Genomic DNA, 17,666 nt, shown 5'->3' on the forward strand with positions numbered 1-17,666 from the left:
AAATTGTTCTCACCTCCATTTTACCCTCACTATAACCCCGTGAAGTCGGTTAGGCTGAGAATATGTGTTTGGCTCAAAGTCACCCAGTAAGCTTCTGTGGCAGAGTAGTGGATTCGAACCTGGATCTCCCAGATCCTAGTCACACCCACAACCATTATACAATGCTGGCTCTCATGTAGGAACTGAATACAAATATAATACAAGGGCTTGACAAATCCCGGGTCTCCTGGGTGCCTAGAAATTTCACTGTGGTGCCTAGCATCTTTAAGCAAGGACTTTATTATAGTGTCTCTCAATGAGAAATGCAAAGCCTACTTATCATTTCTCATCGGAATATGTTTCATTGTACAGAATAAAAAATATATATGTGTGAAGTTCTTGTCACTGCTTGTTTCTGTGTTTACACCATCAAGTGGTTGTGGATGAGTTTTCTTCAACATTTGCTTTCCAAGCAAGCTCCAACGTTCAATTAAACGGAGCTTTTAAAGCAATAATGAGCCCCGTGGCGCAGAGTGTTAAAGCTGCCGTCCTGCAGTCCCAAGCTCTGCTCAAGACCTGAGTTCGATCCCCGGCAGAAGCTGGGTTTTCAGGTAGCCGGCTCGAGGTTGACTCAAGACTTCCATCCTTCTGAGGTCGGTCAAATGAGTCCCCAGCTTGCTGGGGGGGGAAGTGTAGCTGACTGGGGAAGGCGATGGCAAATCACCCCGTAAAAAGTCTGCCATGAAAACGTTGTGAAAGCAACGTCACCCCAGAGATGGAAACAACTGGTGCTCGCATAGGGGACCTTTCCTTTAAAGCAATAAAAGAATGACAAAAAAAAAAGAGAATTTAGGCTAGGGTTAGGGGTTAGCTTTTAGTTGTAGCAACGACAACTGGGGTTATGTTTATTTATTTGAAGCCACCTTCAAGAGGGGTTTAGATAAAAATATGGAGCACAGGTCCATCAGTGGCTATTAGCCACAGTGTGTATGTATATATAAAATTTTTTGCCACTGTGTGACACAGAGTGTTGGACTTGATGGGCCGTTGGCCTGATCCAACATGGCTTCTCTTATGTTCTTATGTGACACAGAGTGTTGGACTGGATGGGCCGTTGGCCTGATCCAACATGGCTTCTCTTATGTTATTATTTACAATGCTTCTGTTCACAGCTTTCAAAAAACTACAAAAATCTGAAGTGCTAGCTTCTGTAGTAGGAATAATTTGTAAATATAGCAACGGGTAAATAAAACCCCGACCACTAAAAAATGTGGCTGGCTCCTACAGCCAAAGGTAACTTGCCAGAACTAATATATGAACCCAGGTGACTGTCTTAGAGAAAAACAATATGACACACAGCCTCCTTTTAAAAAACAATTCAATCTCATTCTCTTGTACTAGGAAAAACGGTGCCCTGCAGAAGGAAGCAGCCCTTTCCACTCGAATAAGGGGTTATGATTCCAGCTTCAAAATGTGAACTGGAGACCATTTTCACATAGCCACTGGGAACTAAGGGATGAGAAGAAGCTGAGGTAGAGACTCCACTGACAAGTGATGTTTTACAGCGTTACTATTGCAAACCGTCACTGAGGCAGAAGCTAAGAGGTCTATATGAGAATGCCTGCAAAGGGGGAAAAGTTCTCCCCAAAGAGTTCAAAATACGGTTAACTATTAGAGAAGCCTTCTGTTCCATCTGCAAAGGGGGGCATCCACTTTCGTGGCCTCTTCCAGTTAAAAAAGACACATGAGCCAGCAGAAAAGGACTTCTCGCTCCTGCCGCCAAGAGAACGCCATGTTTCAGTTTTGGCAGAACTATTCTCCTCACAGGTATGGGAGAGAGACTGCAATATTCAGAAAGAACCTCTCTTCAAGAGGCACACACATTAGTGCCATTTTTGGTGACACGGCTGAACATGGCAATGCCACCCTAGCTAACTCTATTCTACCACTGCATGCATCTCACAACTACTGCCCTGATAAAGTGAGGTAAATCTGAGACACCAACCCTCTTATGAGTCTACTCTGCCCACTGTGCCAATACAGACAAAACACAGGAAAGGTCTACAGAAACGTCTCAAAACCCCCGGAAATCATTTGAAGAGAAGCACGCCTCTCTTCCTATTCTTTCTCTGGTTCCCCTCCCATTAAAACATCCTTCCCTTGGAGAAAGGATGAGATGTGAACTAGGCAGACACACTGATGCTGGTTTATTTCCAAAAGGCTGAAGACAATCATTGCAAGCCACCATGAAGCACACGCACACACAAACACAAAAACAGAGTATAAATGTTGTAACAAATAAATGGGAGTTATAAGAACATATGAAGCTGTCTTACACTGAATCAGACCCTCAGTCAGTATCGTCCACTCAGAGTAGCAGTGGCTCTCCAGGGTTTCAAGCTGGTGGAGGTGGCGGCGGCTACAAGCATAGCCAGCTTTAAGAGGGGACTGGATAAAAATATGGAGCAGAAGTCCCTCAGTGGCTATTAGCCACAGTGTGTGTGTGTGTGTATATATATATATGTGTGTGTGTGTGTGTGTGTGTGTGCGCGCGCATATACACACACACATATATTGGCCACTGTGTGACACAGAGTGTTGGACTGAATGGGCCATTGGCCTGATCCAACATGGCTTCTCTTATGTTCTTATGTGACACAGAGTGTTGGACTGGAGGGGCCACTGGCCTGATCCAACAGGGCTTCTCATATGTTCTTAAGTGACACAGAGTGTTGGACTGGATGGGCCACTGGCCTGATCCAGCAGGGCTTCTCTTATGTTCTTATGTGACACAGAGTGTTGGACTGGATGGGCCATTGGCCTGATCCAGCAGGGCTTCTCTTATGTTTTTATGTGACACAGAGTGTTGGACTGGATGGGCCACTGGCCTGATCCAACAGGGCTTCTCATATGTTCTTAAGTGACACAGAGTGTTGGACTGGAGGGGCCACTGGCCTGATCCAACATGGCTTCTCTTACGTTCTTATGTGACACAGAGTGTTAGACTGGATGGGCCACTGGCCTGATCCAGCAGGGCTTCTCTTATGTTCTTATGTGACACAGAGTGTTGGACTGGAGGGGCCACTGGCCTGATCCAGCAGGGCTTCTCTTATGTTCTTATGTGACACAGAGTGTTGGACTGGAGGGGCCACTGGCCTGATCCAGCAGGGCTTCTCTTATGTTATGTGACATAGAGTGTTGGACTGGATGGGCCACTGGCCTGATCCAGCAGGGCTTCTCTAATGTTATGTGACATAGAGTGTTGGACTGGAGGGGCCACTGGCCTGATCCAGCAGGGCTTCTCTTATGTTATGTGACATAGAGTGTTGGACTGGATTTGCCATTGGCCTGATCCAACAGGGCTTCTCTTATGTTCTTATGTGACACAGAGTGTTGGACTGGATGGGCCATTGGCCTGATCCAGCAGGGCTTCTCTTATGTTCTTATGTGACACAGAGTGTTGGACTGGATGGGCCATTGGCCTGATCCAGCAGGGCTTCTCTTATGTTTTTATGTGACACAGAGTGTTGGACTGGATGGGCCATTGGCCTGATCCAGCAGGGCTTCTCTTATGTTCTTATGTGACACAGAGTGTTGGACTGGATGGGCCATTGGCCTGATCCAGCAGGGCTTCTCTTATGTTTTTATGTGACACAGAGTGTTGGACTGGATGGGCCATTGGCCTGATCCAGCAGGGCTTCTCTTATGTTCTTATGTGACACAGAGTGTTGGTCTTAATGGGCCATTGGCCTGATCCAGCAGGGCTCCTCTTATGTTCTTATGTGACACAGAGTGTTGGACTGGATGGGCCATTGGGCTGATCCAACAGGGCTTCTCTTATGTTCTTATGTAAGCGGAGGTTTTTCACACCTACTTGCCTGAACTCTTTTGAGTTGGAGATGCCGGGGATTGAACCTGGGGCCTTCTGCTTCCCAAGCAGATGCTCTACCTCTGAGCCACCGTCCTCTGCACTGTGCTCCTACTGATGGAATGCAAGACACGCAGTCTGGTTCCCTGCTGGGAGAGACCAACCAAACAATTCCCCCTCCCTTACAGCCTCCCCTCATCTTCACACTTCTACAGAAGATAGTTCCAGAGAGTAGTCATGTTGGTCTACAGTAGAAGGGATAGATTCCAGTCCAGCAGCACCTTAGAGAGAAATATTTGGGGGGTATAAAAAGTTTGAGATTCAAAGCTCTCTTTGTCAGGCACAAGTCAGGATGGAGATTCTGGAGTCCTTACGGAAGGCAGTCAGAAGGCAGGAAGAGTGCTGCAAACTCAGGACAAAAAGATACAATGCAAAATACAGATTTAGATGTGTGGCTGGTTGGTCTGAAGCAGCAGGACAAAGTGAGCACCTTCAAGACCAACCAAGCTGTTATTCTTGGTATGAGCAAAGTTCGAATCCAGCGGCGCTTTTTAAGATCCACAAAGTTCAATTCTGGCTATAAGTTTTTAACGCGCATGCACACAAACGCTTAGAACCAGAATTAAAACTCTGTCAGTCTTAAAAACTGCCGCTAGACTCAAACGTTGATTTAATGCAAAATAGAATCAGTTTGATCAGACCAGGGGAGAAACGCCGCAGGGCAGAAAGCGAGCCTCTATAAGTGAGGTGATTCCAGAGGGTTTGTTTGCAACACAACAGCCAGATGCGAGTCCGGCAGCACTTTAGAGGCCCACAAGATTTCCCAGTGTATGAGTTTCCAAGAGTCAAAGTCTGACAAAGAGAGCATTGACTCCGGCGAGAAGGTGAAGTGCAAGGCCTCCGCCTGCCTGGGACCCCCGGGGAGCAGATGCCAGTCTGAACAGACAAGTCTGACTTTCGTAGAAGGCAGACTCATGCGCTTTCTCAAGTGGGAGTTCTTCCCCCCCGCCCACCTACCCAAAACCACCCTGGTCCCTCTGCAGGGCTGCTGGGAGACTCACATCTAGCTGCAATTCCACATCAGGGAGTAGGGTTGCCAATCCCCACGTGGGGGTAGGGGATCCCCGTATGGAGGCCCTCCCCCCAACTTCAGGGTTATCACAAAGCGGGAGGGGGGTGTTGAATGTCTACTGGTCACTCCATTACACTCTATAGAGACTGGTCCCCAGAGAGTATGAGAGAATTGATTTGTGGGTATGTGTGTGTTTTTTAAGGTAGAGGCACCAAATTTTCAGTGTAGCATCTAGTTCCTCTCCTACCTCTACCCACTGGGCACTCCATTATACTCAATACAGACTGGTCCCCATAGGGTATAATAGAGAATTGATTTGTGGATAGCTGTGCTGGATGGGGCTCTTTTTAAAGGGGGCTCTTTTATTATTTTATTTATTATTATTTTATTATTATTATTATTAAGGTAGAGGCACCAAATTTTCACCATAGCATCTAATGCCTCTCCTAAACCCTCCCCAAGTATCAAAAAGACTGGACCAGGGGAACCAATTCTGTGAGCCCCGCAAAAAGGTGCCTCCTATCCTTCCTTATTTCCAGTGGAAGGAAGGCATTTATGAGGAGCACGGTCCCTTTCTACACGATAGCCGGAACTCCCTTTGGAGTTCAGTCCTGCCTGTCACACCCTTCCTCCTGGCTCCACCCCCGAAGTCTCCTGGCTCCACCTCCAAAGATTTCCTATCATGGAGGCAGCTGTACCCCCTCCCCTGGTGTGTGTGTGTGTTGTGGGGGGGCCACTGGGGCGTCCCTTCCTCCTCCCCGCCTGTAATCCTTTATATGCACAGTCCCTTTATATGTAATGGGAGTTCAATCCTGCCTGTCAAGACACACCCTTCCTCCTGGCTCCACCCCCAAATATATTCTGTGAGCCCCCCCCCCCCCAAAAAAGGTGCCCCTATCCTGCATTATTTCCAAGGGAAGGAAGGCATTTATAAGGAGCACGGTCCCTTTATGTGATAGCCAGAACTCCAACCTTTGGAGTTCAATCCTGCCTGTCACACTCTTCCTCCTGGCTCCACCCCCAAAGTCCCAAATATATTTTGTGAGCGCCCCTCCCCCCAAAAGGTGCTCCTCCCCTTCACTATTTCCAAGGGAAGGAAAGCACTTAAAAGGCATGCGGTCCCTTTCAGTGAGATGGCCAGAACTCCCTTTGGATTTCAGTCCTGCCTGTCACACCCTTCCTCCTGGCTCCACCCCCAAAGCCCCCAAATTTATTCTGTGAGCCCCTCCAAAAGGTACCCCTATCTTTCATTATTTCCAAAGGAAGGAAGGCATTTATAAGGAGCACAGTCCCTTTCTATGTGATAGCCAGAACTCCCTTTGGAGTTCAATCCTGCCTGCCACACCCTTCCTCCTGGCTCCACCCCCAAAGTTCCCAAATATATTCTGTGAGCCCCCCCAAGAAGTGCCCCTATCCTTCCTTATTTCCAGTGGAAGGAAGGCATTTATAAGGAGTGTGGTCAGAACTCATAGTCAGAACTGAGGGCCCTCTGGAGTTCAGTCCTGCCTCTCATGCCCTTCCTCCTGGCCCCATCCCCAAAGCCTCCAGGCCCCACCCCAAAGTCCCCAAATATATTCTATGAGCCCCCCAAAAAGCTGCCTATCCCTATCCTTCCTTATTTCCAGTGGAAGGAAGGCATTGGCTGCCGGTTGTGTACCGTGTTCGCTATAAAGTGCTGGTCATTACCTTTAAAGCCCTATATGGCCGAGGACCTGCCTACCTAAGGGACCGCCTCTCCCCATATGTTCCCCAGAGAGCACTGAGATCTAGCTCGCAAAATCTCCTAATAATCCCTGGGCCAAGAGAGGCTCGATTGAAGGCAACCAGGGAGCAAGCCTTCTCAGCAATGGCCCCTCGATGGTGGAATCATCTACCAGAGATGGTACGAGCCCTGCGGGACTTGAATCAATTCCGCAGGGCTTGTAAAACATTTCTTTTCCAGCTCGCCTTCGAAACAGAACCTGGCTAAACTGATGAAACTGATGTGTAGCCATCCAGCCATCTTGTGAATATTATGACCCATAGTAATGTAGCACCTATTTTATCTATTTTAACTAACTTATTTATTATGTCATTGATTATTTAAAATTGTTGTTATATTGTATTGTTTTATTGCACCACGGAACTCCATGCCTGTGAGCCGCCCTGAGCCTGCCTTTGGCGGGGGAGGGCGGGATATAAGAATAAAATTATTATTATTATTATTATTATTAGGAGTGTGGTCAGAACTCATAGTCAGAACTGATGGCCAGAACGCCCTCTGGAGTTGTCCTGCCTCTCATGCTCTTCCTCCTGTCCCCACTCCCCAAAGTCTCCAGGCCCCACCCCAGTCTCCAGGCCCACCCCCAAAGTCTCCAGGCCCGCCCCCACCCCATAAGTCTACAGGGCCGCCCACAAAGTCTCCAGTCCCCACCCCATAAGTCTCCAGGCCCCACCCCATAAGTCTCCAGTCCCCACCCCATAAGTCTCCAGGCCCACTCCCAAGGTCTCCAGTCCCCACCCCATAAGTCACCAGTCCCCACCACATAAGTCTCCAGACCCCGCCCCGTCTCCAGGCCCCACCCTCAAAGTCTCCAGGCCCCGCCCCCAAAGTCTCCAGTCCCCACCCCCAAGGTCTCCAGTCCCCACCCCATAAGTCTCCAGGCCCTGCCCCCATCGTCCCCAGCCCCCACCCCAAAGTCTCCAGGCCCCGCTCCCAAAGTCTCCAGGCCCCGCCCCCAAAGTTTCCAGGCCCACCCCAAAGTTTCCAGGCCCACCCCAAAGTCTCCAGTCCCCACCCCCAAAGTCTCCAGTCCCCACCCCCATAAGTCTCCAGGCCCTGCCCTCAAAGTCTCCAGGCCACCCCCAGTCTCCAGGCCCCGCCCTCAAGGTTTCCAGGCCTGCCCCCAAAGTCTCCAGGCCCCACCCCCAGTCTCCAGGCCCCGCCCTCAAGATCTCCAGGCCCGCCCCCAAAGTCTCCAGGCCCCGCCCCCAAAGTCACCAGGCCCCACCCCCAAAGTCTACAGACCCCGCCCCCGAGGTCTCCAGCACCCACCCCCCAAGTCACCAGGACCCGCCCCCAAAGTCTACAAACCCCGCCCCCAAGGTCTCCAGGCCCCGCCCCCAAAGTCTCCATATTTCCCCTGAGGGCGGCAGCTGCGCCCCCCCCCCCTCCCGGGCGTCCTCACCAGGCGGGCGGCCTCAGCCCACGTGCGCTCCTTCTTCCTCCGCTGCTTCATCTCCTTCATGGGGTCGGGCGGCGGCCGAGGGGCGAGGCGGGGGCGCGCGCGGAGGCGGGGGCGCGCGGGGGCGGCGGTTGCTGGGCGAGGCGGGCGGGGCCGGGCGCGCGCCTGAGGCGAGGGCGGCGAGGGAGGCGAGGAGAAAGGCGGGAGGCTTCCAGGCGCGCCGGCGGTGAGGGGGGGCAAAGGAGGAAGAGGCGGAGTGCGCAGGCGCGCGCGCGCGCGTTAAGGAATGCGGCGGTTGAGGCCCGACATAACAACGGGGGTCAAAGGTCCTCGAAGGGGTGGGCGGGAAACAAAAAGAAGAGGAGCAGGAGGGGGGGAGAGAAAAGAAGGGCAGAGGCGCGAGCCGGGCGAGGAAGCGCGCGTGCGCGAGGGAGAGCGAGAGGCCGTGGCGGCGGCGCGCGCGCTCTTGCGGTGCCCGTGAGGGGAGAAATTCGCGTGTGTGTCTGCGTGTCCCCCCCTCGACGGTGGCTGCGGAGGGACAATCCCTGACGAAAACATCAACTGGCCAACGAGGAACGGGGAGGAGGGAGGGAAGGCAAAGCGCCTCTACCCCTCCCCCTTGCGTGGGTTTGAAGGAAAACAAACCGCGGGGCGCTGATGGGAGTTGTAGTCTCGGAGAGAAAGACGGGCCGCCCGCGCTGAGGGAGGGGTCGAAGGCCGGATCTACAATTCCCAGAATGCCTCGGGGGTGGCGCCCCGCCCCGAAGAGCGAGAGCGGCCTTCCCAGAGGGCCAAGCGCCTGTGGTCGTCTGAGAGGAGAGTGTGGCGCGGTGCATGATGGGACGTGGATTTTTTTTTTAATTTATTATTATTTATTTTTAGGATTTTGGGTACTTTTATTGTCACTGCGATGGGACTGTTTGTTAGCCACTAGGAAAAAACGACTCATCCCAGTTAACGCCCCTGTTGCTTTGGAAACTGAGGCCCACTATTAGGGTTGCCAATCCCCAGGTGGGGGCAGGGGATCCCCCGGTTTGGAGGCCCTCCCCCCCGCTTCAGGGTCATCAGAAAGCGGGGGGAGGGGAGGGAAATGTCTGCTGGGAACTCTGTTATTCCCTATGGAGATTTATTCCCATAGAAAATCATGGAGAATTGATCCGCGGGTATCTGGGGCTCTGGGGGGGGGGCTGTTTTTTGGGGTAGAGGTACCAAATTTTCCGTATAACATCTAGTGCCTCTCCCCAAAATACCCCCCAAGTTTCAAAAAGATTGGACCTGGGGGTCCAATTCTATGAGCGCCAAAAGAAGGTGCCCCTATCCTTCATTATTTCCTATGGAAGGAAGGCACTGTAAAGATGTGCCGTCCCTTTAAATGTGATGGCCAGCACTCCCTTTGGAGTTCAATGATGCTTGTCACAGCCTTGATCTTGGCTCCACCCCTAATGTCTCCTGGCTCCACCCCCAAAGTCCCCAGATATTTCTTGAATTGGACTTGGCAACCCTACCCACTATGGTCGATAATGCAGATTTTCCCTCATTGTTCCAATTCCGGGGTGACAAAGTTGGAGTTAGGGTTGCCACCAGTGTTCCCTCTCAGCTGACTTAGTGTGAGCTGGCTCACAGATTTCTGTCTTAGCTCAGGAAGGACGGCCCCCAGAGCGCAATAATTGATGCAGCAGCTCACACCTTTAATGCCAGCAACTCACAAGGTAGAAATTTTGCACACAGGCCTTTGCAGTTTAGAGGGAACATTGGTGCCCAACAATGTTCCCTCTAAGCTGTGGGGTCTGTGAGCAGAAATTCTACTTTTGTGAGCTGCTGGCATTAAAGCTGTAGCTCCCAGTAGTAATGTATGGCTGTGAAAGCCGGACCATAAGGAAGGCCGAGCGCAGAAGAATAGATGCTTTCACGTTATGGCGCTGGAGAAGACTCTTGAGAGTCCATTGGACTGCAAGAAGATCCATTCAGTCAGTCCGAAGGGAAATCAACCCGGACTGTTCCCTGGAAGGTCAGATGTTGAAGCTCAAATACTTTGGCCATCAAATGAGAAGGGAGCCCTCAATGGAGAAGACCCTGATGCTGGGAAAGACATCACCCTGCCAACAAAGGCCCATATAATCAAAGCGATGGTATTCCCAGAAGTAATGTATGGCTGTGAGAGTTGGACCATAAGGAAGGCCGAGTGCAGAAGAATAGATGCTTTTGAGATGTGGTGCTGGAGGAGAATCTCGAGAGTCCCTTGGACTGCAAGAAGATCCAATCAGTCAGTCCTCAGGGAAATCAACGTAGACTGTTCCCTGGAAGGTCAGATGCTGAAGCTGAAGCTCCAATATTTTGGCCACCCAATGAGAAGGGAGCACTCCATGGAGAAGACCCTGATGCTGGGAAAGACAGAAGGGGACGGCAAAAGAGGAGATGGCTGGACAGCGTTACTGATGTAATGGACATGAATTTGAGCAGACTAAATCAGAAACTGAAACGGCTGCTAAATAAACCTTCAGAGGAATTAGATAATCCCATATTCTTTAGTGAGGGCGGGTATTCAAATGTTAGGCGAAATGCAGGATTTGGGACCTAAATCCTTGTCAGTAGCCCAAGTGGAAAAACATGAGGAAATAGGAAAGTCTAGTCAACAGTTTACTGACAGCCGAATCACCTGTTGTGCCTAGTGGAGGGAGAAAGGTCATTACCAGTAGGAATTTTGTCCGTGTTGTTGAAATCAACTCGTTTAAATTTTGCGATTGTTATCAAAGATTTCAGGTTTTCACGGCTGGTAACATCATTAGGGTTTGTAGAATCTTTCGGGTTCAAGTGCCGTGTTCTACTGGAGAAAGTTTTTCTTCCAGACATTTCATTCTCAGCTGCACAGCAGCCAAGAAGGTCAGAGCGCCTGCTCCGGCTGCAACGCCACTGAGGATGTTCTCCGCAGCCGAGAACAAAACGTCTGGAAGAAAAACTTTCTCCAGTACAACACGGCACTTGAGCCCGAAAGATTCTACAAACCCTTTGCGATCATTGTTTATAAAAGCAGTTCATCCATTTTAACGGGGGTCTGCAACCTGTGATCGGCATGTACAGTTAGCTCACCAACTCCAGCGGCTACAGAACGCCACGTCTCAGTTATTATCAAGAGCTAGGGAGGGGGGTATGCATAGTACCAATTTTGCAGGCACTTCGTTGGCTGCCGATCAGTTACCAGGTTCAATTCACTTACACAAAGCCCTTCTGGCCCTGGACCTACATATCTGCAGGGCCACGTCTCTTACCACACTCCGCAAGCAAGCGATACAAATCCAGTATCATCATCTTAACATCGAACAGAATGCATGAAACAGAAATGTTCAGTAGAGAATTTTTCATAAAAGGGATTAGAACTGAAGCTAATGAAAACAGTTCAGAAGGTTGCTTTGAGAAGAGAACCGTAATCTATTGCGATGGTTAATTGAACATAAGAGAAGCCATGTTGGATCAGGCCAACGGCCCATCAAGTCCAACACTCTGTGTCACACAGTGGCAAAAAATGTTATATACACACATACACTGTGGCTAATAGCCACTGATGGACCTGTGCTCCATATTTTTATCTAAACCCCTCTTGAAGGTGGCTATACTTGTGGCCGCCACCACCTCCTGTGGCAGTGAATTCCACATGTTAATCACCCTTTGGGTGAAGAAGTGCTTCTTTTATCCGTTTTAACCTGTCTGCTCAGCAATTTCATCGAATGCCCACGAGTTCTTGTATTGTGAGAAAGGGAGAAAAGTACTTCTTTCTCTACTTTCTCCATCCCATGCATTATCTTGTAAACCTCTATCATGTCACCCCGCAGTCGACGTTTCTCCAAGCTAAAGAGTCCCAAGCGTTTCAACCTTTCTTCATAGGGAAAGTGCTCCAGCCCTTTAATCATTCTAGTTGCCCTTCTCTGCACCTTCTCTAAAGCTATAATATCCTTTTTTGAGGTGCGGCGACCAGAACTGCACACGGTACTCCAAATGAGACCGCACCATCGATTTCTACAGGGGCATTATGATACTGGCTGATTTGTTTTCAATTCCCTTCCTAATAATTCCCGGCATGGCGTTGGCCTTTTTTATGCAAACGCACACTGTCTTGACACTTTCAGTGAGTATCTACCACGACCCCAAGATCTCTCTCTTGATCAGTTCATTTTATTCATTTCTACCCCTTCCTCTCCTCCATTTTATCTGCTCAACCCACACGGTACAGCAGGTAAAGCTGAGCGTGTGCAACTGACGGAAGGTCACCTTGCTTTCCCTGCATTATCCAACTCATTTAAATCTAATAAAGAGGTGCTCAGAGAAAGAATTCCTCATGGTGTCTGGGTCCAAGCATGGCAGACGGGAGCCTCCTCTTCTCTCTGCAACCAGTTTTGGGACCCACGGCGTTCAATGAAGACAAAGGATTGCCGATGGAACTACGGACTGCATGTGAACCATTTCCATAACCAATACTCCCTCTAAGCCAGGGATGTCAAACAAGCGGCCCGGGGGCCAAATCAGGCCCCAGAAGGCTCCTATCAGCCCCTTGAGCAACTGGCTCTTGTCTCCTTCCTTCTCCCTCTCTCTTGCTGCCTTTTGCATCTCAACTTGCTTTGTAATGCTTGCTCAATCGCACAGGAGCTACAGAGCAAAACCTCAGTTTTCTCCATTGGTTGAGGCTCCTCCTCCTGGTCCCCCCGGGGAGAGAGGGAAAGAGCCGGAGCTTCCTTTGCGCAGTTCCCTGCATCCCACGGGAGAGATACAAAGAAAGCACCTTTAAGACCAACAAGTGGTAATCTTTTAAGCGTGCTTTAAGGTTTTTTAAAAAACCTTTGTGTTTGTCCTTTAGAAGTTTATATCTCTGCTCCCTGATCTTAAACAGGTACACACATGGCCCCGCCCAACAAGGTCTCATTTATGACAGATCCGGCCCTCATAACAAATGAGTTTGACATCCTTGCTCTAAGCTGTAGAGTCTTGTGAGCAAAAATTCTACTTCGTGAGCTATTGGCATTAAAGTTGCGAGGTGCTGCACAAATTAGTTTGCTCTGGGGGGCATTTTTCCTGAGCTAAGACAAAAACGTGTGAGCCAAAGGTTAAAAAAACTGCTACCCAATAAGCCCCGACCAGAACAGTGACCACCAGGAGAGCAGCAAAAACAACCCTGGATTTTCTTGGTGGTCTTCCATCCAAATACTAATCAGGCCTGACCCTGCTTTGCCTTTGAAATCTAATGAAATTGGGCTAACCCAGGGCATCTAGGTCAAGGGTGTGCCGCACTGCCTTGACCACCCCCCCCCCCCAAATAAACCTGTTTCTGGAGACGCCGGGAGGCTTAGCGGAAAGATTCTACCTTGCAGGATGTCCCGCACAGCGGTGCTTCCCCACCCCCCATTCCTTCCAACAGATACTCTAACCCTAGTGTATGAAAACAACGTTGGGCAGGGGTCATCTTTAGTGCTGGAGAGGTTTCCAAAGCAATCTCTGTACTCTGGTTTGAAAGGAAAGGAACACATACTTAAGAACATAAGAAGCCAAGTTGGATCAGGCCCATCCAGTCGAACAGTGTCACACAGTGGCCAAAAAAAACACAGGTGCCATCGGGAGGTCCCTCAGTGGGGCCAGGACACGAGAAGCCCTCTCACTTTGCCCCCCACCCCCACCCAAGCACCAAGAATACAGAGCATCACTGCCCAGACAGAGAGTTTCAACGATAAGCGGTGGCTAATAGCCACTGATGGACCTCTGCTCCATACGCTTATCCAATTCCCCCTTCAAGCCATCTATGCTCCACTTCCTGCAGCAGTGAATTCCACGTGTTACTCACCCCTTTGGGTGAAAAACTACTTCCTTTTATCCGTTCTAACCTGACTGCTCAGCAATTTCATGGCGTGCCCACGAGTTCTTGCATTGTGAGAAAGGGAGTAAAGGACTTCTCTCCCTCCCTTCTCTATCCCGTGCGTAATCTTGTAAACCTCGATCATGTCATCCCCTCGGTTGATGTTTCTCCAAGCTAAACAGCCCCAAGCGCGTTAACCTTTCTTCATAGGGAACGTGTCCCTCCCACTCCTCCCGCTTCCGGCCTCAGACCACTTTCTAGTTGGGAGATGGATGAGTCAAAGTCAAATATAAATAAGGCATGGAGAAAAATGGGTGGGCGGGCCCCAGTTTCAGAAACACAGGCTGGGGTTGGCTCTGCCTGAGGCTGACCCTGTTGCCCACTATCTCAGGATCTCTGGAGACAGCTGGGAGGTTTAGTTGAAAGATTAGAGAGCCAGTGTGACGTAGCAGTTAAGTGCGCTGACTCTTATCTGGGAGAACAGGGTTTGATTCCCCCCTCCTCCACTTGCAGCTGCTGGAGTGGCTTTGGGTCAGCCAGAGCTCTCTTATCTGGGAGAACCGGGTTTGATTCCCCACTCCTCCACTTGCACCTGCTGGAAAGGCCTTGGGTCAGCCAGAGCTCTCTTATCTGGGAGAACCGGGTTTGATTCCCCACTCCTCCACTTGCACCTGCTGGAAAGGCCTTGGGTCAGCCAGAGCTCTCTTATCTGGGAGAACCGGGTTTGATTCCCCACTCCTCCACTTGCACCTGCTGGAAAGGCCTTGGGTCAGCCAGAGCTCTCTTATCTGGGAGAACCGGGTTTGATTCCCCACTCCTCCACTTGCACCTGCTGGGATGGCCTTGGGTCAGCCAGAGCTCTCTTATCTGGGAGAACCGGGTTTGATTCCCCACTCCTCCACTTGCACCTGCTAGCATGGCCTTGGGTCAGCCAGAGCTCTCTTATCTGGGAGAACCGGGTTTGATTCCCCACTCCTCCACTTGCAGCTGCTGGAATAGCCTTGGGTCAGCCAGAGCTCTCTTATCTGGGAGAACTGGGTTTGATTCCCACTCCTCCACTTGCAGCTGCTGAATGGCCTTGGGTCAGCCAGAGCTCTCTTATCTGGGAGAACCGGGTTTGATTCCCCACTCCTCCACTTGCACCTGCTAGAATGGCCTTGGGTCAGCCAGAGCTCTCTTATCTGGGAGAACCGGGTTTGATTCCCCACTCCTCTGCTTGCACCTGCTAGAATGGCCTTGGGTCAGCCAGAGCTCTCTTATCTGGGAGAACCGGGTTTGATTCCCCACTCCTCTGCTTGCAGCTGCTAGAATGGCCTTGGGTCAGCCATAGCTCTCTTATCTGGGAGAACCAGGTTTGATTCCCCACTTCTCCACTTGCACCTGCTAGAATGGCCTTGGGTCAGCCAGAGCTCTCTTATCTGGGAGAACCGGTTTGATTCCCCACTCCTCCGCTTGCAGCTGCTGGAATGGCCTTGGGTCAGCCATGGCTCTCTTATCTGGGAGAACCGGGTTTGATTCCCCACTCCTCTGCTTGCAGCTGCTAGAATGGCCTTGGGTCAGCCATAGCTCTCTTATCTGGGAGAACCGGGTTTGATTCCCCACTAGCACCTGCTAGAATGGCCTTGGGTCAGCCAGAGCTCTCTTATCTGGGAGAACCGGGTTGATTCCCCACTCCTCCGCTTGCAGCTGCTGGAATGGCCTTGGGTCAGCCATGGCTCTCTTATCTGGGAGAACCGGGTTTGATTCCCCACTCCTCCGCTTGCACTGCTAGAATGGTCTTGGGTCAGCCGTAGCTCTCTTATCTGGGAGAACCGAGTTTGATTCCCCACTCCTCCACTTGCACCTGCTAGAATGGCCTTGGGTCAGCCATAGCTCTCTTATCTGGAAGAACCGGGTTTGATTCCCCACTCCTCCACTTGCACCTGCTAGAATGGCCTTGGGTCAGCCATAGCTCTCTTATCTGGGAGAACCGGGTTTGATTCCCCACTCCTCCACTTGCACCTGCTAGAATGGCCTTGGGTCAGCCATAGCTCTCTTATCTGGGAGAACCGGGTTTGATTCCCCACTCCTCCGCTTGCAGCTGCTAGAATGGCCTTGGGTCATAAGAACATAAGAACATAAGAGAAGCCATGTTGGATCAGGCCAACGGCCCATCAAGTCCAACACTCTGTGTCACACAGTGGCAAAAAATGTTATATACACACATACACTGTGGCTAATAGCCACTGATGGACCTGTGCTCCATACACTGTGGCTAATAGCCACTGATGGACCTGTGCTCCATACACTGTGGCTAATAGCCACTGATGGACCTGTGCTCCATATTTTTATCTAAACCCCTCTTGAAGGTGGCTATACTTGTGGCCGCCACCACCTCCTGTGGCAGTGAATTCCACATGTTAATCACCCTTTGGGTGAAGAAGTACTTCCTTTTATCCGTCTTAACCTGTCTGCTCAGCAATTTCATTGAATGCCCACGAGTTCTTGTATTGTGAGAAAGGGAGAAAAGTACTTCTTTCTCTACTTTCTCCATTCCATGCATTATCTTGTAAACCTCTATCATGTCACCCCGCAGTCGACGTTTCTCCAAGCTAAAGAGTCCCAAGTGTTTCAACCTTTCTTCATAGGGAAAGTGCTCCAGCCCTTTAATCATTCTAGTTGCCCTTCTCTGCACCTTCTCTAAAGCTATAATATCCTTTTTGAGGTGCGGCGACCAGAACTGCACACAGTACTCCAAATGAGACCGCACCATCGATTTATACAGGGGCATTATGATACTGGCTGATTTGTTTTCAATTCCCTTCCTAATAATTCCTAGCATGGCATTGGCCTTTTTTATTGCAAACGCACACTGTCTTGACACTTTCAGTGAGTTATCTATCATGACCCCAAGATCTCTCTCTTGATCAGTCTCTGCCAGTTCACACCCCATCAACTTGTATTTGTAGCTGGGATTCTTAGCCCCAATGTGCATTACTTTGCACTTGGCCACATTGAACCGCATCTGCCACGTTGACGCCCACTCACCCAGCCTGAACAGATCCCTTTGGAGTTCCTCACAATCCTCTCTGGTTCTCACCACCCTGAACAATTTAGTGTCATCCGCAAACTTGGCCACTTCACTGCTCACTCCGAACTCTAAATCATTTATGAACAAGTTAAAAAGCATGGGACCCAGTACCGAGCCCTGCGGCACCCCACTGCTTACCGTCCTCCACTGCGAAGACTGCCCATTTATACTCACTCTCTGCTTCCTATTACTCAGCCAGTTTTTGATCCACAAGAGGACCTGTCCTTTTACTCCATGATTCTCAAGCTTTCTAAGGAGCCTTTGATGAGGAACTTTATCAAAAGCTTTCTGGGTCAGCCATAGCTCTCTTATCTGGGACAACCGGGTTTGATTCCCCACTCCTCCGCTTGCACCTGCTAGAATGGCCTTGGGTCAGCCATAGTTCTCTTATCTGGAAGAACCGGGTTTGATTCCCCACTCCTCCACTTGTACCTGCTAGAATGGCCTTGGGTCAGCCATAGCTCTCTTATCTGGGTGAACCGGGTTTGATTCCCCACTCCTCCACTTGCAGCTGCTAGAATGGCCTTGGGTCAGCCATAGCTCTGGCAGAGCTGTCCTTGAAAGGGCGGCTGCTGAGAGAGTCCTCTCAGCCCCACCCACTTCACTGGGTGCCTGTTGTGGGCGAGGAAGATAAAGGAGATTGTGTGCCGCTCTGAGTCTCTGATTCAGAGAGAAGG

General features: G+C 50.4%; 1 protein-coding gene across 1 annotated transcript in view; it reads right to left on the reverse strand.

The window, feature by feature from the left end:
• The window catches only part of ASXL1 (ASXL transcriptional regulator 1), a 74,935-nt gene extending 66,771 nt beyond the window's left edge, over window positions 1-8,164 (reverse strand). Inside the window, exon 1 of the mRNA XM_060230524.1 lies at window positions 8,087-8,164. Coding sequence (XP_060086507.1) covers window positions 8,087-8,146 — 60 coding nt within the window. The 5' untranslated portion in view covers window positions 8,147-8,164. The remainder of the gene's footprint in view (window positions 1-8,086) is intronic.
• Between the last annotated feature and the right edge of the window lie 9,502 nt (window positions 8,165-17,666).

This window comes from Heteronotia binoei, chromosome 2 (genome assembly GCF_032191835.1).
Source record: "Heteronotia binoei isolate CCM8104 ecotype False Entrance Well chromosome 2, APGP_CSIRO_Hbin_v1, whole genome shotgun sequence".
In the NCBI taxonomy this organism is placed as follows: Eukaryota; Metazoa; Chordata; class Lepidosauria; order Squamata; family Gekkonidae; genus Heteronotia; species Heteronotia binoei.